General features: G+C 50.0%; 1 protein-coding gene across 2 annotated transcripts in view; it reads right to left on the minus strand.

Annotated features, from left to right (window-relative positions):
- Positions 1 to 1,800: 1,800 nt before the first annotated feature.
- The window catches only part of ALDH16A1 (aldehyde dehydrogenase 16 family member A1), a 36,805-nt gene continuing 15,063 nt past the window's right edge, over positions 1,801 to 23,542 (minus strand). Inside the window, exons 5-18 of one of the 2 annotated variants that reach the window (XM_078607362.1) lie at positions 22,830 to 22,907; positions 21,964 to 22,148; positions 21,078 to 21,230; positions 18,968 to 19,165; positions 17,964 to 18,062; positions 15,024 to 15,160; positions 14,366 to 14,471; positions 12,352 to 12,524; positions 11,356 to 11,526; positions 10,119 to 10,323; positions 8,970 to 9,155; positions 7,339 to 7,464; positions 5,155 to 5,371; positions 1,801 to 4,313 (exon numbers count right to left, since the gene is read on the minus strand). In XM_078607362.1, coding sequence (XP_078463488.1) covers positions 5,198 to 5,371; positions 7,339 to 7,464; positions 8,970 to 9,155; positions 10,119 to 10,323; positions 11,356 to 11,526; positions 12,352 to 12,524; positions 14,366 to 14,471; positions 15,024 to 15,160; positions 17,964 to 18,062; positions 18,968 to 19,165; positions 21,078 to 21,230; positions 21,964 to 22,148; positions 22,830 to 22,907 — 1,991 coding nt within the window. In that variant the 3' untranslated portion in view covers positions 1,801 to 4,313; positions 5,155 to 5,197. Of the gene's footprint in view, positions 5,372 to 7,338; positions 7,465 to 8,969; positions 9,156 to 10,118; positions 10,324 to 11,355; positions 11,527 to 12,351; positions 12,525 to 14,365; positions 14,472 to 15,023; positions 15,161 to 17,963; positions 18,063 to 18,967; positions 19,166 to 21,077; positions 21,231 to 21,963; positions 22,149 to 22,829; positions 22,908 to 23,542 lie in introns of both variants that reach the window. The other variant, XM_078607361.1, reaches the window with a different exon arrangement.

Consider the following 23,542-nt stretch of genomic DNA (forward strand, 5'->3'; position numbering starts at 1 on the left):
TCACCTGAGGACGGCTGCTTGCGTTGTGGCCGAAACGTCGTGAGAATTTGATTGATATTTTTATTATTTCCCTTCTACGTGACTTTACCGAAAGAACCAAGAAGATTAATCCCTGCAGCCACGAAAGCTTTAAATCGAAATCCAAATTTGATCTCTCCTTGAGCAGTGCCAATCCCTTTGGGTTAGAAAACGCCCCACGAAAGTGTCTAGACTCCTCCTCCTTACGAACGATTTCGGTTCCAGGTCTGTTCGTACTCCTGTCGATTCCAAACACGTTGTACGGCATGTGCACTAAATACGGGGAATGGCTTTAAAAGTTATATAATCTCCTGTAGATGCCACTGGTTCTTCGCGTTCTGTAGATGTAAAGGCCACTAGTTCTTCACGTTCTGTAGATGCCACTGGTTCTTCACGTTCTGCAGATGTAGATGCCACTGGTTCTTCACGTTCTGTAGATGTAGATGCCACCGGTTTTTCGTGTTCTGTAGATGCCACTGGTTCTTCGCGTTCTACAGATGTAGATGCCAATGGTTCTTCGCGTTCTGCAAATGTAGATGCCACTGGTTCTTCATGTTCTGTAGATGCCACTGGTTCTTCGCGTTCTGCAAATGTAGATGCCACCGATTCTTCATGTTCTGTAGATGCCACTGGTTCTTCACGTTCTGTAGATGTAGATGCCACTGGTTCTTCGCGTTCTGCAAATGTAGATGCCACCGGTTTTTCATGTTCTGTAGATGCCACTGGTTCTTTGCGTTCTGCAAATGTAGATGCCACCGATTCTTCATGTTCTGTAGATGTAGGTGCCATTGGTTCTTCACGTTCTGTAGATGTAGATGTCACCACCGCCATCTATTGCGTGGCGGTTGAACTTACGACTCTCGGTCCGAACAGGCAACTGGGCGTACGGGACAGGGTTGTCCGTAACTCTGAACGTTCCTAAGTCGAATGTGCGTAAGTAGAGAAGTCAATGTACAACAGAACGACCTCGGGAGATCTATTAAGTGACCTCTGGTCCACACACAATAGGGGCAAGCACTTTGCCACCTGCATTGTCACATAACAGGAATGTTCGTTGCATGACAGTCAGAGCAATATTTTACAACAAAAAATTGAGCTGTCAATTAACCAAAATTGAGTGGAGAATCAAATTCGTGAAAATTTGTGTGCGGTCATTGGTGACTTGGCCGGAACCATCAACTGCATTTGAGAGCCGGTTTAATCTCAGGCGAGTGCCTACATTTGAACCCAGGATCTCACTTGTCAGTAGCACCAGCTAAGTGCCCTGACGTTTGAACTAAGTGGTCCACACCTCCAAACATGAGCAACATTTTCTTTTTTTTTTTGTTTTATAACTTCCCAGCTGAACTCTTTTGTTTTGATTTTTGTTTTCTTCTTCAGAAAAGTGAAATTCATCTTCTTGGTTCTTTCGGTAAAGTCACGTAGAATGGAAATAATAAAATAATAAAAATAAAACATTAAATAATTCTCACGACGTTTCAGCCACAACGCAAGCATCCGTCCTCAGGTGGAGAACAGGTCTGTCGAGAAGACAGAGTCTGAATGACACACCCCAGGCTTGGAGCGTCTATTTAAGCTGGGATGGAGGGGGGAAGAGCGCCTTGACAAAATAATTTGCATATCAAGAGGAATTTAGCATATTTATGGCAAATGCAAAGTGAAATTACTATTCACTTTGTGATATGGGCAGCAAGCTTATCAATGGCTAATCGTCGTGCAAGGTTTAACAAGCATATGGATTGATTCACCCCTTCTGTCCTCCTAAACACAACAGGAAACGTATCGTATTAAAGCTTTTTTTTTTTATTGCGATCGTCATTCTTACATAAAAATCTTTAGAATATAATTGGGGGGGGGGGGGTAATATTACAATAAGTGCATGTCAGTGCCCTATTGTAATATTCATAACGCCGGTCAAAATATTGTCCGACAGGATCCAGGTCCATTGCATTCGTCACCGTCATTTGGATGCACAATCTGCATCTGCAATCAAAACTGCCTCATGGCACGAGCCGATTGATTCGCCACCGGTCAAAATGCAACCGCAGGCGCGTAACATTTGAGGTAATAGCACACATTGCAATTATGTGATGATAATAATAAAAACAGTATCAGGTTTTTAAACCAGGTACTGGGCAGTGTTACTCGTAATCAAAAACAAAATCCACAATTGGAAATCGGGAAACGTCGGCTTTTAAACCGGGCACTGGGCAGTGCCACCCATAATAAAACCAACAATAAAACCCACAAATAAATGACAATTCTAAAACGGCGTCAGATTTTATACACCAGGCCCTGGGGCAGTGAGCGCCACGCATTTCTCAACTGAAACTCTCCGCGAAGATTCAAGTTTTTTTTTTGTTTAACGAGATTGACAACTCAAAGAGACCCATCATTAGGACGAGTCTCATGCGCCAGAGTTAATTGGGGCGTTAAGTCTGCCAGTAGGGGGTGGGGGGGGGGCGCGATGATTGCTGCTGTGGGGCACGATCCCAAATGATCAACACTTGGACCCTGGCGCTCGCACACACGATGGCCTGCTCCAGCAAACCACGTCAGGGGATCTTGTAACGTCCGCCGTGATGTACGCCGTGCCCCATTATCATCGGAGTTAACCCCTTCCACCGTTCCGAGATGTCTGCGAGTGGCAGGCTGGGTGTCCCGTTTACCGTCGATCTCGCAACGTGGAAGAGGCTCAGCGTTAATTTTGTTTAGAGAGGCGTAGTAGCGCCGTTGCTTTTAAAGACGTCGTTACTCACCGCGGAGAACTGTAGCGACACGACCGCAAAACTGTGCCGCACGTCCTCTCGCATGGCCTTGTGGGAGCCTCGGTACCGATAAAGTTATTATATTTCAGAAGAGCTGATGACATGCACGTATGTCATCGGAACGGGAAAGGGTTAATATACCGACAGTAATAACCAGGGCAGCCAGTAGATTAGTAACCGTGAACCCTCTGCGACAAGTGGTGGATGCGCTACCACGGATCTCCACTCTGCCCATCCCCCCTGCTCTCCTTAAACAGATCCTATTGAGATCACAAAATATCAAATGTGAACATAAAATCGTGGAAATGTTTACGTTCAAGATATCGTCAATTCCTTTCAAGCGTGTGTAACTTGTGACGTGTAAACTTTGCTGCGGCCCCTTGTCGGCTGGCCGAGTTGGCCCTTGACAGAGAGCTGCAACGCTCGCTTGGATGCACTCGGCGAACACACTTCTGAACTTTTGAGGACCACGACGACTGCCCATGAAAAGTACCACGCCGAACTAAGACGGTCACCGCATCACGCGCTTCTGCGACCGTCTGGAACCGCTCTTCCCTCCCGATATTAGGAGGCCACTGGCAGAGGTCGCAATCGGGTACCCGATACCCGTACCCTACCCGATACCCGGCTACCCGTACCCGGCCGGGTACGGGTACTGGTACCCGTTTGCGACCCTGGTGCGGCCGGGTACGGGTAAGGAATCAAAACCCGTTTGCGACCTCTGGCCACTGGGAGCCACGCACTTTTAAACCATCAAGATTGAGAACTCATTTCTTGACAACTGCTTTTTGTGTTTAGTTTGTTGTCCTTCCCCAGCACCTCCGATTAGCGCGGTTGGCTACGTACCGTAACGAAAGAAGTTCAACGTGCGTGCACCGTGTGTGACATTGCACGACACAACCCGTGATCAACTCTGGAACAAAGTCTCCCAACTGACAATCACCCAGCACGGTTCCGCCTTGCGTCACTTCCCGGTCGTCGTCCTCGCCTGCTGAAATGAAACATTAAAGTAGAAAACGCGCTGCACGCGCCTCACGGTTGACAAACACAGCCCAAGTAACGGAGACTCGAGGCTGCGGATTCAAATTAACGCAGGAATCTTGTGCATGTGTCCGTGTGTGTGCGTCGCAACGTGACGTACAGAGCACCGATTCTGTTCAGGCAGATGTGTGTGTGTGTGTGTACGGTGTGGGGAGCAATAGTGTAGCGGTTAGCGCTACGCTGCGCTATGAACCCGGCGACCCGGGTTCGATTCCCGCTCACTGCCAACACCAGTGATGATTATCTGAACCGGTCCTGGGCCTTCCAAAGGTCGACTCAGCCTGAAATGAGTACCTGGTGCGGTGTGTAAACATCGCCACTGAGGAGACAAAGGCGGTTGGGCGTGGTGCTGGCCACCCACCCCCTCGTGTACCGTTTCTGGCCTTCATAGGTATTCGCTAACAGCACTTGCCCCAAGTCTGTTAAGGCTATACGGGGGATCTTTGTCTTTGTAGATCAGTAGATCAACTCAGCCTGAAAAGGGTACTGGGGGGGGGGGAAAGACACAGGAGCATAGGATTACAGCACAATCGTAAACATTTTGCTGCGCTACTAACCCAGGGTGGCTAGGAGATGTTAATTACCTCGCCCCGGCGGTATGCAGGAGGTCGTGGGTTCAATCCCAACTCCGACGCCTGCTGCTGTATATTTGGAATGTGCGTGTCTCTCTCTCCCTGTGGTCGCGTGGATTTTTTTTCCGGGTGTTTCGGGTTTTTCCCTCCACAATTAGAATCAACATCACGCGTCTTAAGAGTATTTGGCTGCTATAGATTTCCACACGATGATGATGATGAGCCACTTCGCTGACATATCATTTGGTGATGGCCGAGTCGTTTCTGAAAAAGAGCTACAGCACAGCTACACATCTGGTAAAATAAAATGTGAAATGTTTTTGTAAAATTTAGATTTAAAGCTTTTGATTTAAAGCTTTCTTGGTTCTTTCGGTAAAGTCACGTAGAAGGGAAATAATAAAATTATATTTTTTAAATAATATATAAAGAACCAAGAATATCTTCTTGGTTCTTCTTGGTTCTTTAGGTAAAGTCACGTAGAATGGAAATAATAAAATAATAAAATAAAACATATTAAAATAATTCTCATGCTGTTTCGGCCACAACGCAAGCAGCCGTCCTCAGGTGAAGACCAGGTCTGTCGGGGGAGACAGCGTTGTGGCCGAAACGTCGTGAGAATTATTTTATTCTTTTTATTTTTTTTATTTCTATATTTACATTCTACGTGACTTTACCGAAAGAACCAAGAAGATGAATCCCTGCTGCAGTCACGAAAGCTTTAAATCGAAACCAAGAATATGTTTTTGTTGGTTTACCAACGCTCCCGCGATCAAAGCCGTGTGCCCAGTGCGGCGACGCTCAGTTGGCAAACGAGTCTCCCATGGGCAGCCACAGGTTCTTGCACTGCGTGGCGTGGTACAGGAACTCCTCGCCCTGGCCACAGTCGGTGCTCGCCCAGTCGCGCTCCACGCCGTAGTTCACCCACGTGCGCTTCAGGTTGCCGGCAGAGGCGCTCTCCACAAACTTGCTCCCCTGCGAGCCATCGAGCGCACAGAACAACAACAACAAAATGGGTAAACAAATGCTATATTCTTAGGTTTTTTCGGTAAAGTCACGTAGGTAAAACATTAAAATTAATAAAAGTCAAATAAAATAAAAATCACGACGTTTCGGAGGCAACACAAGCTTCCGTCTTCAGGTGGAACCGTCACAGCCACGACAGCTGTATCAAGTAAATGAGAGATTGCAGGAGCTACCACTAGTTTTGCAACGCGCACACACACGCGCGCGTGCGTAGGCCTCGGCAAGGTAAGGTAATTGTACCCTTTTTACTGGGTAAAAGGGTAAAGGTGAAAGGTAAAGGTGTCGACATGCCAAGGGGTAAGGGTAAAGGGTAAGGTAAAAGGTAGGCTCGTTGCTTTTTACCTTTTACCTTACCTGCTAAAGGGTAAAAGGTAGGGTAGAGTGATTGTATTGTGGTAAGGTAAAAGGTATGGTAAAGGTAGGCTCGTTGTTTTTACACTTTTACCTTACCTTGCCGAGGCCTACACACGCGCGCGCATTTATTTGCACTGGGCCCAAGAATTAATGAAACTTGACGTCTTCTTGGTTCTTTCGGTAAAGTCACGTAGAATGGAAATAATAAAATAATAAAAATAAAACATAATAAAATACAATTCTCACGACGTTTCGGCCACAACGCAAGCAGCCGTCCTCAGGTCTTACCGACAGACCTGTTCTTCACCTGAGGACGGCTGCTTGCGTTGTGGCCGAAACGTCGTGAGAATTATATTTTATTATGTTAAATTTTTATTATTTTATTATTTCCATTCTACGTGACTTTACCGACAGAACCAAGAAGATGAATCCCTGCAGTCACGAAAGCTTTAAATCGAAATCAAACTTGACGTGTTGAATAAAAGTGGGTGGTTTTCCTTTCGGTATGTTTAAGCAAAATTTTGCAAGCCTACCCCGCGCTTTTATTCAGCACATCAAATTTGATTAATTCTGGGGTAAAGATTATAATTAGTTTTCTACTTTTGAGTGCAAATAAAAGTGTGTGCATTGGCAAACTTGTTTTTTACCAATATTTTTGTTAAATCTGCATTTACTACTATATTTACCCAAGGATGTCGGTGTGTACTGCGCCTGACGTCACTCCACATCGACCAGCACCCCTCATTAATAATCATGAACAGGTGACGTCACTCCACATGGCGAGGGCGAGGCGCCTCCTCCCCCCATCCTCGGCGTCAACTCACAACCCTCACGACAAAGGCAGAACCCTCATGGATATTTTTTTCGGTCAGAAATATTGGTTAGGAGATGTTAACAACCTCGCCTGGTATACAGGAGGTCGTGATTTCGATCCCGACCATGACGCCTGCTGCTGTATATTTGGAGTTTGAAACTCTCTCTCTCTCTCTCCGTGGTCGCGTGGATTTTTCTCCGGGTCCCCCGGTTTTCCCTCCGCATTAGGAATCAACGTCACGCGTTTAGAGTATTTGGCTGCGATACATTTCCACACGATGCCCCACTTCACCGAGCTATTATTTGTGATAGCCAGGTCGCTTCTAAAAAATTAACGCGTAAAAACAAAGTTTTTCACTACAAATCCTTTATATGCGTGGCATCGGTTTTATTTTATTATTCAGTTCTGTTTTTCTTGAGTAAGAGTTTCATTTTTATCACATTGGTATTTTAAATTAAATATGAAAAAAAAATTTTCCTAAAAAGTGGAAAATTTTGGAAACATTTTTTCACGAAAATAAATTGTCACGCGCCAAAATGTCAGCTCGATTGGATCACGGGAAGTGGGTTAAAAAACGACCGAAAGATTTGCACGGTCGTAAGCGCGCAAGCAAGCAAGCAAGTGAACTTAATATAAAGGATTTAAAAAAGAGCTCTATAGCCGTGGACCTGAGCTGGTAAAATAAATATTAGTTTAGTTGATGCCTCCCTGCTCATCCTGCCGATCCGAGGCCACGGCAAGGTTGTACCTGCTCACTGCCGAAGTACCACATGGCCTGCACGTCCTGGTGCTCCGCCAGGCACTTGGTCAGGTGGTCCCGCGAGCCGGTCAGGATGTTCACGACACCGGCTGGCAGATCGGACGTGTCGAATACCTGTGCACGCGCGCGCACACGAGCACGCGCACAACAGTAGCTTCCCCATCAACTTTTCGGAATCTAAGGTTGGCGGTACGGCATGCCAAGCGAGGGGGGAGTGGTTTCTACCCCGACCGTTCACTGACTTTGTCCCACGACTGAGGCTTCAAGCTCGCGTCAAGAACAGCCTGGAAGACGCAGCCTTGCGGCTTGCCTATCAACGTGACGAGGGAGATGTTTTGTCTCTTCGTTGGTGCGCGTTTCCTTAACCTGCCTGCGAAGTTTTGTTTTCTAATTATCTCGCTCGACCCACCGAGCGAGTCTGCAGAGGGTTTTCGAGGTTAGATTCCCGCAGCACCTGGTTAATTTCTCGTACGAATTGCCCAATTGCTCTGCGGCTGCCTAAAAAGAGGACTTCAGCAGTGGCGGAGCCAGGATTTTCAAGTGGGGGGGGGGGGGGGGGCAACCCCTCCAGCAACGAGAAATGATAGAGGAGTTGTTAGTAGTAAGTGAGGACTTGTCCCTTGCTTTTTATTCGAGGCGTGTGCGGCGATGGCGCAGCCATCGATCGAGGGTCGAATTCTAACCGCGTTGTGTGAAAGTCGTGCACTGTAGACGCAACTGCGCACAAATCTGAGTCACTTATAACCGCTTTGCCGTTACTTATTGCCAATTATGGACTCAGACTATTGTCCTATCATCTCATAGAGTCCCTGGCACGTAATAATATGCTACACAGTGGCAGTGGGGGGGGGTCGCAAAATGCCGATTTATTACTCATAAACCCAAATGATCCGATCGAAATCCCTTATTGGGGGGGCACGTGCCACCCCACCCCCCCCCCCCCCCCCCACTGGACTTCAGGCATCCCATGCACGAGCACGTACATGCAAACATTCACCAATTAAAATAGTCTCACGCTCTCGATAGATTCATCGAATCGTGCGCGTGACAGAATAAGATGACTCTCCGTTGAACTATCTTGCGGGCAAACGGAGCGTGTGGAGAGGCGGTGCAGTGGTTGGCACGCCGCGCTACGAACTCGGCAACCTGGGTTCGATTCCCTGCCGCTGGGAACTTTAGTTGGCGAGCGTTCCGGACCAGTGCTGAGTGCCCGCTTACCCAACCCGCAGTGACCAGCGTGATGCAGCGCTGCTAAACAACGTCCGTGACCAACGTGGCTTTGAAGTCAGCGGCGAGATGTTAATTACCTCGCCCGGTATACAGGTCGTGGGTTCGATCCCGACCCCGACGCCTGCTGTATATATTTGGAGTTTGCGTGTGTCTCTCTCCCTGTGGTAGCGTGGCTTTTCCTCCGCGTCCTCCGTTTTTTTTGCCTCCAAATTTGGAATCAACGCGTTTTAGAGTGTTTGGTCGCGATAAATTTCCACGTGACGAGCCACTCTGCTGCGCGATCATTTGCGACGGCCAGGTCGCTTCTGAAAAATATCTCAATAGCTCAGCGGGCCTTAACCTGGTAAAATAAATAAAAAAACAGCGGCCGTCGACGGGCCCCCACCCACCTGATAAAAGTCGAGCGCGGGCAGCGGGTGCCTCTCGCTGGGCACGATGACGACGGCGTTGCCCCTGACGATGGCCGCCGCGAAGAGGCTCACGAAGGCGAGCAGCGGCCTCTCGTCGGGGCACGCGACGGCCACCACGCCCACGGGCTCGCGCACCATCACCGTCGCCCCGTACAGCGTCGTCTCCTGCACGCGCGCAAACGCACGCACCGCCAAATGGCACATGGAGGGGTGGTGGTTTTTCAACGCGCGCGCCAAACTCTTTGCCGCGAACAGGCAGGCTCGTGTAGAGGCACGTCTACCGCGGTGGCTAGATGTTAACTACCTCGCCTGGTATGCAGGGGGCGTGGGTTCGATCCAGACCCTGACGCCTGCTGTATATTTGGAGTTTGCGTGTCTCTCTCCCCGTGGTCGCGTGGATTTTTCTCCGGGTTTTCCCTCCACATTTAGAATCAACGTGCGTTTAGAGTATTCGGTGGCTTTAAATATCCGCGTGATAGCCCACTTCGTTGACCTATCAACTGTGGCCAGCAAAATAACTCGGTGGGCCTTACCTGCTAGAATATAAATTGGCTGTAGTTTTTTATTGCCCAGTGCGACTTGCCAGCTTCGAACCGCGAACCTCTGTAACAAGCGGCCACGCGTTTTGTGCAAGCGCTGGCTCTCCCGGTAAGTTCAGAGTCCTTGGCTGCCACCTGCATCAACGGATGCGGCTCCTCACGCGTTCATCAGCCCCCTGCGGTCAGCCGCACCGGTTCACCACGAATTCACCAGCACTGCTTGCCCTCCCCCCTGTATGCACAAGCTCCGGTTCCCCACACATTCACAGTCCCTGGCTTTTTCACCATTGGAACCTCATTTGCCATGTGAGACTAGGCTCTAAGGAAAGCTGTCTCGGGTGTGGACCAATCAACTTCAAGGACAGTGCATACATATCAGAGTCATGTTTTTTTTTGTTTGCATTATGACTGCAGGTTTTGTGGTCTATGCAAACATGACTCCTTGTAAAAAAAAGGTGTCAGTTTTGTTGCCAGATAGAAGTGTAAAAAAAAAATTTCAGTCCCTGGCTTGCTCCGGTTTGCTCTGCGCGCCAGCCCTGGTTGCCCGCACCCCCCCCACCCCCGCCGCGGCGGCCCAGCGCGTGCCCACCTGTACGGTGCCGCCGTACTTGTCGCAGTAGGCCGCCCAGTGGAAGAGCCGGGTCACGCTCTCCTCCACCTCGTCCAGCGCGGCCGCCGGGGTCACGCCCGTCAGCGCCGCCAGCCGGCGCGCCACCTCGTCGCGCCGCAGCTCCAGGTTCTCCGCCATGTAGTACACCACCTGGGCACGGTTGTGAGCCGCGCGCTTGCCCCACCTGCGCCGGCACGTGTGTGTTGAACTTCTTTTTGCACTGTCCATAGCCAACCGTGCTAATAAGAGGTACGGGGGAAGGACAACAAACTAAACGCAAAAAGGCATCCTCTGGATGAAGGAGGGGCAGTTAAAGAGACGGCCATTGGAGTGGACTCCATGAGTCAGGTGACCTACGAGCAAATGGTCGGATACTCTAAGGGTAGACCCTTGGAGGTCGCCCCTCGACTGTGAAGCAGCAGAAGCAACTGCAGAATCTGTCAGAGGACGGAAGGCGTTCGTTCGTTCGTTTGTCTGCCCGTCGCGCGCGTAGTCAGCGAAGGACCGTTGCCGCCAAACGCGTGACTTCTTGCGATGACAGCGTTCGCGTGTAAGCTGCCCTTGCTGCCGTACGCCGGCGTCTCCAGTGATTTGGTTGAGCCACGGATCACGGCGAGAGGGGTGGGGGTGAACACGGGGGTTGGGGCCATTCCTTTGAGGGTCGCGGTCTTCGCTTCAAACGTCGACCGCTAACCGAAGTGCGCAAGTTGCTGGAGTCCGCGCATCGGGACGGGCGACATGTCCACAGAGTGACAGCCGGCGTCTCTTTCTAACTAAGCCCTCGATCGCCAGGGGTGACATTTCTGACGAAGTCGAACTGCCGAATGCCAAGAAGGCGCCTTTGGCATCGCGTGCGGGAGGACTGCAGCCGATCCCGATCAGCTTGAAGCAACGCGGAGACGCCGGCGTTAAGATATCAATACAATACACGCTATACCAGCGTTAAAGTCACCTAGAAGGGAAATAATAAAATCAAAAATATAAAACATAATAAAATATTATTTTATTATTTCCCTTCTACGTGACTTTACCGAAAGAACCAAGAAGATGAATCCCTGCAGTCACGAAAGCTTTAAATCGATATTATACCAGCGTTCTTTGCTAATTTTCACTTTCGCCGATAAGCCACCATCAGTGCGAGGGCCGCCACACGCATTTGAAACCACCGGGGGTTTGACAGCAGTACGACGACGGGGGGGGGGTGGCGGCTGCGTACCCGGGCGCGGCCTTGTGCGCCGCCTCGACGGCGTTGCGCACGTCCTTGCGGTTGCCGTCGGCGACGTAGGCGATCACGCCGCCGCCGTCGGGCGCCAGCACGGGCCTCGAGTACATCCCGTCCGGACGCTTCTGCGCCCCGCCGTAGTACAGCTTGTACGTGCGGTCCACGCTGCGCCGTTTGGCGGACGCACACGCACGCGCACACACACGCAGCGTATCACAGCGCGACCCACACGCCGATACAGCGCGACAACACGACGCTCAGCAAACCATTACGGCACACGACGAACAAAGTACGGCCGGGGTGAGTCTACCACTGAACTATTTTTTATTTTACCAGGTAAGGCCCACTGAGCCACACCAGCTCTTTTTTCAGAAGCGGCATGGCCACAATTGGTAGCTCAACGAAGTGGGTTTTGGTGTGGAAATGTACAGCAGCCCAATACTTTAAACGCGTGTTTCTAAATGTGGAGGGGAAAACCGGAGGACCCGGAGAAAAATCCACACGACCACGGGGAGAGAACATGGAAACTACAAATATTCAGGCATCGGGGTCGGGATGGAACCCACGACCTCCTGTATACTTGGCAAGGCAGTTAACATCTCACCACTGTGGCGCCCGACCCGACGTTCGTAAGACGAACGGTTCGTGCATCGGAACACAGTGATGCACTGTATTTAAATGCACACGTGGTAAGGATTATAAAACGAGTTACAGTTAAACAAAAAAGGGAAGCATTGTTAAACTCACAAATAAAAAAGAAACATCTACACTTGCATGTAACACTAACAAAATACTGTACAGTAAATAAAGCGTTTGCAAGTGCGAGTTCACATTTGCAAGTCGGAGGATTAAATAAAATCTTTTAGAAGCTCGTTCGTAGGTGCGGATGTTCATCAGGGCAGATGTTCGCAAGTGCGGATGTTCCTAAATCGGGCATTCGTAAGCCGGGCATTCTTAAGACGGGCATTCGTAAGTCGGGGCGTGGCGTGCCTCGGCAGGAGCTGCTCGTGTGCCGTCACGGTGGGGAGTGCGACGGTGACGGCCGTGCCGGGGATGGGCGCCACGTCGGCCCCGTAGGCGGCTCCAAACGCCGCGAGGTCCACGTTGCCGGGGTCGGGGCGGGCGCGCTCCTCCCAGCGGGGCCGCACGTACTCGAATAGGCCCTGCCGCCACCGCGAGGAGGGCGTGACGGGAGACGGGAACCAGCTCAGGTTTGCGTCCTTTCAGTTTTTAAATCCTTTATATTAAGTTCACTTGCTTGCTTGCTTAGGACCGTGCAAATCTTTCGGTCGTTTTTTAACCCACTTCCCGTGATCCAATCGAGCTGACATTTTGCACACAGACTCGTTGTGCGTGACAATTAATGCTCGTGAAAAATTTTTTCCAAAATTTTACACTTTTTAGGACAAAAATATTATATGTAATTACCAATTGCTTAATGGTGCAATGCAATCATCTGACCCATAGGTGGCAGCCATCTCGAGCCAGAGGACGAGAGGACTCTAGCCGCCACACATATAAAGGATTTATAGTGAAAAACTTTGTTTTTACGGGTTATACTTATTTCTCTTTCCATTCTCTTTCCCAAGTGAGCGTCGCGAGGTGCGGGCACGTCTCCTGTTTACAGCCTTCGATTTCCAGTGGGGGGAAATTCTATTCTGCTATGGCCGGGGTGAGTCGAACCAAAGCGCAACCGCTGTAGAATTCACCCTACCCCCCCACCCCGCAAAGTGGTACAGTAATCCCTCGCCACTTCGCGGTTCAAGTTTCGCGGCCTCAGTGCATCGCGGATTTTTCGAACTGATTTAAAGGCCTCATTATACCTGTGCAGTAACACCATCATCATCATCATTCATCATCACATTCATCGAACTGCACAGGTCTGTCATCGTCGTCATTGTCATCGTCGTCATTGTCATCGTCGTCGTCGTCATTACTGGAGTCAAGTCTCAAGATACTACTGTCATTGGTGAGTGTAGAACACCATAATACGTATCGTATGAGAGAGAGTGAATGTATAATTTTAAGGTTTTATAATTAAATAGATTTAAGTAAAATATACATATAAAGTATAAATATACATATTTTAAACATTCTGGTACCCACACACACACACATACGGAAATTCCTAGGTGGCCAATCCTACTTCGCGGATTTTCACCTATCGCGAGGGGTTCCCGTCCCCATTAACCGCGATAAACGAGGGATCACTGTACTGATTTTATTGGCCCTCGCACGGATGATGGGCTGAGTCAATCCCCAACCAGGATTTGAACCCGTACGCTTCTGATTGCGTGCCGCTTGCTTTTCTGCAGAGCCACCCGGCCGGTTGACATTAGTTTTGTTTCATTATTCGGGGCGGAATCGGTGATGCGGTGGTCAGCGCAGAGTGCTGCGAATCCAGGGAGCTTGAATCCGAGCCACAGCTAACATCCGCGATGTGTGAACGAGACTCGCCACCACCCCCTCCTCCCACCTTCACCAAACCACACCGAGCAGTGTGGTAAGGTATGGTTAAATCACCCCGATGACCGAGATACGTGGGGAGCCTTTCATCCAGCGGTGGATTGACATTACATATTGTTAAATAATCCTTTATTTACCCGGGAAAGCCTCAACAACAGCTAAGATTACAAGGGCACTCTTGCTTAATTTCCACAATCACTGGGAACCATTAACTGCCGGCCCAGGAATAGCCCAGAAACCACACCAGGCCCTCTGTCCCCACGCTCAATGAGCCATCGGTCTCTGTGGGCTTGGGCCTTCCCTTTCTCCATCCCTCCCAATGCCCTCTAGGGCCAGGTAGGGTGCGCGGGTTAAGGAAGAGATCGTTACTCTTTTAAAAGTAAATAGTAAACACGTTAACAAAGTTTAATGTAGCCATTGGTTTGGTTGAACTAATTAAGGTTATAATCTGTGAAGCCTCCCTGGACAGGGCGGGGTGAGACCTCCCTGCACAGGGCAGGGTGAGGCTTCCCTGTCCCTGCGCGTCTCGCTCTCTCACCTCCTTGCCGCCGTCGCGCCCGAAGCCGCTGTGCCGATATCCCCCGAAGCCGGAGGCAGCGTCAAACATGTTGTGTCCGTTCACCCACACCGTGCCGGCTTTGATACTGTGCACACGCACGTGACGCGCACACGCACGTGCTGAACATGGCTTGCGGAGTATGAAGAGGTGCGATGCACCGTTGGGTGGAAAAAAGGCCAATTGAAGCGTCCATAGAAGTAGCCGCGCGACATTATTCTGGGGTCAGTTCTCGAGCATCGTCAACACACGAGTCCGACTCCCAACGGCGTAACTGGGACACGACTGGTGCCGAAAAACCCAACAGGTGCAGGCGCAGGCGGTGCGTTGGCCGGCACACCGCACGCTGAACCCCGTGACCCGTGTTCGATCCCTGACCAAGATTCACAGCGACGATGAGCGACGTACGAACAAGTTGTCAATCTCCCACGCCCCCCTTGTCCCCCGCCGCCACACCAACCCGCACTCACCAGCGCGACGGAAATACGGTAAAATAAAAACAAAAATAACCCCGGCGACCGACACGGCACGGGGGGAGAGGCCTTCGCCCGACAGGGGAACTGACAAAAAGCGCTACGCAAACACCCGCACACACACACAGATAAACAAAAATCCGCCGTGTTCATCGAAGCGGACTCACGACAAGGCGACCTCCAGAGCCAGGGAGAGCTTCTCCGTCCACACGCTCGCCGCCAAGCCGTACGGCGTGTTGTTGGCCAGTTCGACGGCTTCCTTCGCCGTGCGGAAGGGAAGAGCCACCAACACTGGCCCAAAGACCTGCAGCAATAGCGGCAATAGCAGCCACAGCGGCAGCCGCAGCAGTGGCAGTAGCAGCAGCAGCAACAATGGCAGCAACAGCAGCGGCACCAGCAACAGTAGTAGCAGCAGCAACAGCAGCAGCAGCGGCAGCAGCAGCAACAGCGGCAGCAGCAGCAGCAACGGCACCAGCAACAGTGGTAGCAATAGCAACAGCAGCAGCAACAGCAGCAGCAGCAGCGGCAGCAGCAGCAACAGTGGCGGCAGCAGCAGCAGCGGCACCAGCATCAGCAACAGTGGTAGCAGCAGCAACAGCAGCAGCAACAGCAGCAGCGGCAGCAGCAGCAACAGTGGCGGCAGCAGCAGCAACGGCACCAGCATCAGCAACAGTGGTAGCAGCAGCAACAGCAGCAGCAACAGCGGCAGCAGCAGCGGCAGCAGCAGCAGCAGCAACGGCACCAGCATCAGCAACAGTGGTAGCAGCAGCAGCAACAGCAGCAGCAACAGCGGCAGCAGCAGGAAACTTGATTAATAACGTACAGTGCGCGTGGATGTGACGGCATCTTCAGATGCAGCTGTATTAAACAGGAGACGCTACGTGAATCCGAATTGCATTGCACTTGCAATGCACACGGACTTGAGCGGTCTGCAGTTGTGACAGGCAGCACCTGGTGACTAGAGATGCTTCGATTCTCAAAGGTTAAGGGGCAATCCATTAAGTTCATTTAAACAGCAGTAATTACGCGGTGAATATTTCAGAATTAATTTCGTACGCGGATGCCATCGCATTCAAGAAAATTGTTGAAGGCAATGCACACAAGCTACGGAAATGACTCCTCTGGTACGCAAGGGCTCTACGCCAGATGTCTCAGCGCTTCCTTAGCGACCCCCTATTAACGCAACCAGATTGGAACGAGTCCCTAATTACATACACAACCATACGCCAAACTTTTGTTCACATTGGACTGTCGATAACCAGGGTTACGTAAGTATGTTGTATGTATGTTGTATGTATGTTGTATGTATGTTGTATGTATGTTCCACTTCTTCCGCACCACGAGATGTTAACTGGGTATGCAGGAGGTCGTGGGGTTCAATCCCGAGCCTGACGACGCCTATTGTATATTTGGAGTTTGCGTATCTCTCTCGTTCTCTCCCCGTGGTCGCGTGGACTTTTCTCTGGGTCCTCCGGTTTTTCCCTTAATTTTTTGAATCAACGTCACGCGTTCAGAGTATTTGGCTGCTACATTCCCACTTGGTGTATGTACTGTGTGTTGAACTTCTTTCGCACCGTACGTAGCCAAGGTGCGGAAAGTGAAGGACAACAAACTAAACACAACAACGAACATAGGCCTCGGCAAGGTAAGGTAATTTACCCTTTTTACCAAGTAAAAGGGTAAAGGTAAAGGTGTCGACATGCCAAGGGGTAAGGTAAAAGGTAGGGTAAAGGTAGCGCGAATAATTACCCGGTAAACACCTTGTTTACCGCTCACTAAAAGCTCTGTGGCGCAGTCCGTGGCCTCCATTTATCATTGGAATCATCGAGAGTATTCTATATGAATAAAGCGCTCTACCTAGAATTTACTTGTTATAAACCTTGTTCATGTGTAGTAGTACCCCAGCAATTACCCTGTGATCGGGTAATTAGTATGGGGTAAGGGTAAAAGGTAGGGTAAAGGTAGGCTCGTTGTTTTTACCTTTTACCTTGCCGAGGCCTAAATGAGCAGTTCTAAATAAATTAGTTTTCAATCGAGATTCGTGCCTCCCGTTATACAACAGGCAGACGGAAGGGCTCACAAGTGATGCCATCACAACTACGCCTATATTTAAGGAATGAAACAGGAAGATTTCTCCACAAATATGGCTGTCCGCCTCATGATGCCAGTTGTAATTACCGGCAAGATGTCGTACTCAGATTGTAAATGTTGTGGCTTGGCTCTCCAACACACCGGTGTGCTGTACTAGAGTATACTACACTATACACTACACTACTATACACTACACTATACACTACTATACACTACACTATACACTACACTATACACTACACACTACTATACACTTCTATACACTGCACTATACACTACACTATACACTACACTACTATACACTACACTATACATTACACTATACACTACACCACTATATACTACACTATACACTACTATACACTGCACTATACACTACACTATACACTAGTGCTGTACTAGTGACGAATTGGCCACGTTCTGTTTACGTGACAACCCTTACTAGTTGGCCGTGTCGGGTGATTATATATTTACGCGATCTAACCCCAAAAAAACCTCTATTATAGACGAATACAGCCGACGGCATCAACGCTTTCGGCCTTTCAGTTGGAAAAACATAAATAGATTTTTTTTTAAACCGTGCATAATAATAAAGTCCAACAAAGTGCAAGGTGATAATTGTTTTTTTTACCCTTCTATCTGGCAACAAAACTGACACCTTTTTTACAAGGAGTCATGTTTGCATAGACCACAATACCTGCAGCCATAATGCAAACAAAAAACAATCAACTTCAATAATATATGCACTGTCCTTATCTGATAATATATGCACTGTCCTTGAAGTTGATTGGTCCAATCAACTTCAAGGACAGTGCATATATTATCAGAGTTATGTTTTTTGTTCGCATTATGGCTGCAGGTATTGTGGTCTATGCAAACATGACTCCTCGTAAAAAAGGTGTCAGTTTTGTTGCCAGATAGAAGGGTAAAAAAAACAATTGTCATATTTTCTACTGGCAAATGAGGTTCCAAAAGTGCAAGGTGGTTTTAGCCGTGAGCTGCGACAGGGCGGCCACCTCCTCTCTGACGATCCGGGAGGCCGTGTTGACGTTGATGATCAGGGTGGGCGGGTAGAACAGCCCCTTGGGCGGCAGGCTCGCACACACCTGGTACACCTGCACGGGCAACGCACGTCCAGCACGCGATCAACGCTCGGGGTCAAACAAATTTAACGACACCCCCCCCCCCCTCACGCGCCCCGCCCGTCACACACTAAACGCCTATGACACACTGAAAGTAACCAATCCAATCGGGTTGTGGAAACTAAGCAAAGGTTTGAGATGTTAACTACCCCGCCTGGTGTGCAAGAAGGTCGTGGATTCGATCCCGACCGCGACGCCTGCTGCGTATTTGGAGTTTGCATGCTCACAACCGAATGCGGCAGTTGGATCGGGCGTCTTGCAGGAAACATCAACAGGGCAAGATCCAGGAGGTCAGAATAACGATTCCAGAAAGAAAGCCCTAATTACTTTTCCACGGTCGCCGGGTTCGAAGAGCAGTACGCTAACCGCAACGCTATCGCTCCCCTCGCCACGCACACCTCCCCCACCCCTGCACACAAACCACAAAGATCCCCCCCCCTCCGTGTAGCCTTAACAGACTGTTGGGGCAAGTGCTGTTAGCGAGCACAGATGAAGGCCGGCACGGCACACGAGGGGGTGGGTGGGTGGCCGGCACCATGCCCGGGCCGCCTTTGTCTCCCCATTGGCGAGGTTTACACACCGTACCAGGTACTCATTTAAGGCTGAGTCGACCGAGGGGAGGCACGGAACCGGCTCAGATAAATCGTCACTGGTGCTGGTCGCGAGCGGGAATCGAACTCGGGTTCGCCGGCAAGCTAACCGCGGCGCCAACGCTCCCCACAACCCTAGCACACACCACACACACCACAAACACCACACACGTACGAACTTCTTTCGCACCGTACGTAACCGGCCGTGCTAATCGGGAGAAGCCACCCCGTGTGCGTTTGGCGCATCGCGACCTCGAACCCGCGACACTCGCCGCACGCCTCCCTCACCTCGGCTCCCTCGGCCCTCGCCTCCTCCACGAAGCCCTGGATAGTCGTCCGCTGCGACTCGTCCACCAGGGCGCCCACGTCCACCGTCTTGTCGAGGCTGTCGCCCACGCGCAGGCGCGACATGCGCTCACGCAGCCGCGCCAGCAGCGGCTCCCACACCGACTCCTGCACCAGCAGGCGGGAGCCCGCGCAGCACACCTGCGGCAGGCGCGGGCACACGAGGTCACGTAAGGCCGCACGTGGGCAACACGCACAGGCGCGGGGGAAGTACAACGAATTAAACACAAAAAGCAGTACCTTCTTGGTTCTTTCGGTAAAGTCACGTAGAAGGGAAGTAATAAAATAATAAAAATAAAACATAATAAAATAATTTTATTTTTATTATTTTATTACATTATTTTATTATGTTTTATTTTTCTTATTTTATTACTTCCCTTCTACGTGACTTTACCGAAAGAACCAAGAAGATGAATCCCTGCAGTCACGAAAGCTTTAAATCTAAACAAAAAGCAGTAGCCAAAAAAATGTGTTTTCAACCTAGATTTACAAGAGCATAAGCCACTTCGCTGAGCTGATCTTGACGAACATTGTCCGCGAGCCCTTCGAGCGACGCGTCCTGCCCCGGAGCCCCACTTCACTATTCCTCGGTCTTCTTGGTTCTTTCGGTAAAGTCACGTAGAAGGAAAATAATAAAATAATAAAAATCAAATATAATAAAATAATTCTCACGACGTTTCGGCCACAACGCAAGCAGCCGTCGTTGTGGCCGAAACGTCGTGAGAATTATTTTATTATGTTTTATTTTTATTATAGTATTATTTTCCTTCTACGTGACTTTACCGAAAGAACCAAGAAGATGAATCCCTGCAGTCACGAAAGAAGCTTTAAATCGAAATTTATTCCTCGGTCGTCCGGATGATGCAGTCGACCTTCCCCTCCGATTGGCGCGGTTGGCTAGGTACGGCGCGAAAGGAGTTCAACGTACATGTCACACACGTGAAGCGTGTGTGACATGTACGGCATGACATCACGATCAACTCTCCCAACCGCATGAAACGAATATGCATTTTAATATTACGCGTCAGCGAATATGCGTTTGAATATGTGCGAGTGACCGTGTGCATTTGTACGGACGTGAAAAAATACCATCCACATTTAAATTAACCATCCACATTTAAATCAATAACGAACGCACGCTTGCATATACAATGCGAGCGAATAGGCGATTAAATTTTAAATGGCATGTAGACTCAATCACATTCGCATACACGTGCCATTGGATATGCACTTGGATACACAGAGGGCTTCAAAAAAATGTGAACACTTCCGAGAATTTGCAACAACGCCGCGAGCAAAGCGCCCTCCGGGCTCTGGAGACCACCTGGAGAAGATTCCAGGCACGCGTTGACAACGATGGCGAACAAGTTGAGACCCTCTGACTTTTTGAAGCTATTAACATTAAATTTGTTATCACGTTACAGTGCATTATCCATTAAAAACGATAGTCCCATATAAGTGTTAACATTTTTTTTAAGCGCCCTGTATATATGTGTGCGTGTGTGAATGTGCATATCAACATAAGTGTTTACGTACGTACGGAACGAAGCACATATGTACGCACGGACCTGCACAGGTCGATAGTCCCATATAAGTGTGAACATTTTTTTTAAGCACCCTATATATATGTGTGCGTGTGTGAATGTGCATATCAACATAAGTATTTACGTACGTACAGAACTATGCACATATGTACGCACGGACCTGCACAGGTCGATAGTCCCATATAAGTGTTAACATTTTTTTTAAGCACCCTATATATATATGTGTGCGTGTGTGAATGTGCATATCAACATAAGTATTTACGTACGTACAGAACTATGCACATATGTACGCACGGACCTGCACAGGTCGATAGTCCCATATAAGTGTTAACATTTTTTGTAAGCAGCCATGTATATATATGTGTGTGTGTGAATGTGCATATCAACATAAGTATTTACGTACGTACGGAACTAAGCACATATGTACGCACGGACCTGCACAGGTAGATTAATAGCCCCGGGGGAATCCCAGTGCGCACGCGCCATGTCCGAATCGGCACCGCCGGTACCTGCCCTTGGTTGAACCAGATGGCATCGACTATCCCCTCGACGGCGCTGTCCAGGTCGGCCGAGTCGAACACCACGAACGGCGACTTCCCACCGAGCTCCAGCGACAGCTTCTTTCCCGTCCCTGCCGTGGCTCGCCGGAGCATCTGTCCCACCTGCGAACGGAAAAAAACCCCGCCGACGATTGGCGCCAAGGGACACCTGGGCGCTGAGCGTCACTTCGAAGCGAGCGCGGCAATTGCCCGTGCCGCCACGGCACGGAGCCGCACGCGCGAGCGGCCGACCGCGGCGCCGTGCGACAATTTAGGATAAAACTCGCGTGACGCAAAACGGGACGGCGAGCGAGCGGGACGGAATGAACGAGACCCGATCTTAAACCGAATCGTAAACCGGAACCGTGACAATTCATCGAATCGCTGCCGTAGACAGACGGGCGATTCAGTACACACCCAATGCCTGCCATCCGGAGCTTGGATTACGTCACTTAGAGCCCTTTGTCTATTCACTGCTGGATGAAGGCGTTGCCGTGTCAATCATTAGGGCTGTTTGACATACGTCACCACGCCGGTCAGTGCGGGTTGGCGAAGAGGGACCCCCACGACCAGTCCCAATGATCACCTGCCACCGATGTTAACTGCGACTGGCAATCGAGCCGAGCGCAAGCTGCAGAAGGTACCAGCTCGGACTTTGCTCGTCGCAATTTTAACCACGGCCCGTCGTCGAACTCTTAACGTTGGTGGGTTTAGTGCGCGAGTGCGCGCCGGATCACCACATCAGCCCAGGCCCGGCGCCACCCCCGACTCCAACCCCCTGCAGCAAACGTCAACGGCCGGGCGCAGCGTTTTAATCCCCCACCCCCCCGCGCCAGACCGCGGCACGTCCACGCACCTCGGTGGAGCCGGTGAAGGCCACCTTGTCCACGTCGGGGTGCGCCGCGAGGAGGCCGCCGAAGGCTCCGTTGCCGGTGACGACGTTGAAGACGCCGGGGGGAAGCCCGGCCTCGGCGCACACCTCGGCGAAAAGCAGCGCGGTGAGCCGCGTGTACGTGGCCGGCTTCAGCACCACCGTGTTGCCTACGCGGAAAGACGAGAGAGACGAGAGAGACGAGAGAGACGAGAGAGAGAGACAAATGGGGCACGGGCGCGTGGGGGTGCCGTATCCAATTACTCGTTCGCAGGTAACCTCGCCTGGTGTACGGAAGGTCGAGGGTTCGATCGCGACCCTGACGCCTGCTGAACACGTGTTTAAGAGTATTTTGGCTGCTATACATTTCCACATGATAAGCGCCCTGAGAAAGTTTGTTTAAAGGCGCTTTATAAGTTTAAATTAATATTATTACAAGCCACTTCGTTGAGCTATCATTTGTGGCCAGGTCGCTTCTGAAAAAGAGCTACACAGCTGAGTGGACCTGACATAGTTGGAGCAAAACACATTTGTGAGTTTGCGTGTCTCTCTCTCCCCGTGGTCGCGTGGATTTTTCACCGTGTCCTCCGGTTTTTTTCCCTCCACGTTTCAAATCAACATCGCAACGCGTTTTTTTGGCCGCTAGAAATTTCCACTTGACAAGCCACTTCGTCGGGCTATCGTTTGGGGCCAGGTCACCTTCTGAAAAAGAGCTACATAGCTCAGTGGGCCTGGTAAAAATAAATAGAAAGTTTCACGGTCACAGTACAACAGGAGGCATTATTATCACGGCCGCACGTTGCACGTGGGCGGGAAGCGTTTCATTCCATCGCAGACCGGCTGACGCTCACCCATAGCGAGGGCTGGGCACACTTTCCACGCCATCAGCATCAGAGGGAAGTTCCAGGGCACGATCGCCGACACCACCCCTGCACGCGCGCACGTCCCGAACACGAGCAGGATTGCTTTTTGCTTTAGTTTTTACACGTTTTCTATTAACTCACTCGGTCTGTTGTTGTCGTCGTTGTATCCTCAAATGTTGTAACTCAATTTTAACTCACTTCCCAATGTGGTATCGACTGCGAACTTGGTATACTTATGTCATGCTGATGACAATACTATATTCTATCATTTAAAAAAATGTTAACAATCTTTTTTACATGTTATGTTTCGGCTTGGGTCTAATTGTCCACAGTCAACTGACGTTGGCTGTAATTGCCCACGGTCCCTTACGTTGTGGCAAGCTTCGGGGCCACTTCCTGGAGTCGTGGAGTTCTTCCATTACCAGTAGGGTACATTTCATTAAAGCGTGTTTTAAAAAAAGTTTTTTTTTTTTATATATAACTTATTTTTTATGCTCGTTTGTACCCAGGTAGACGCCGAGGGGACGTCGTTGAGAGACTCGGCGGCATCTGACCGGTGAATCAAAACCTGGGGCAAAAGCCCTGGACAAGGAGCGACTGGCAAGGAAAAAGTCTCAACAGTTTCATCAATTAATATTGAATTGTGCCATGCAGGGCAGAGGTCGCAACCGGGTACCCGATACCCGTACCCTACCCGATAC

Source organism: Lampetra planeri, chromosome 27 (assembly GCF_965212315.1).
Source record: "Lampetra planeri chromosome 27, kcLamPlan1.2.h2, whole genome shotgun sequence".
Taxonomy (NCBI): Eukaryota; Metazoa; Chordata; class Hyperoartia; order Petromyzontiformes; family Petromyzontidae; genus Lampetra; species Lampetra planeri.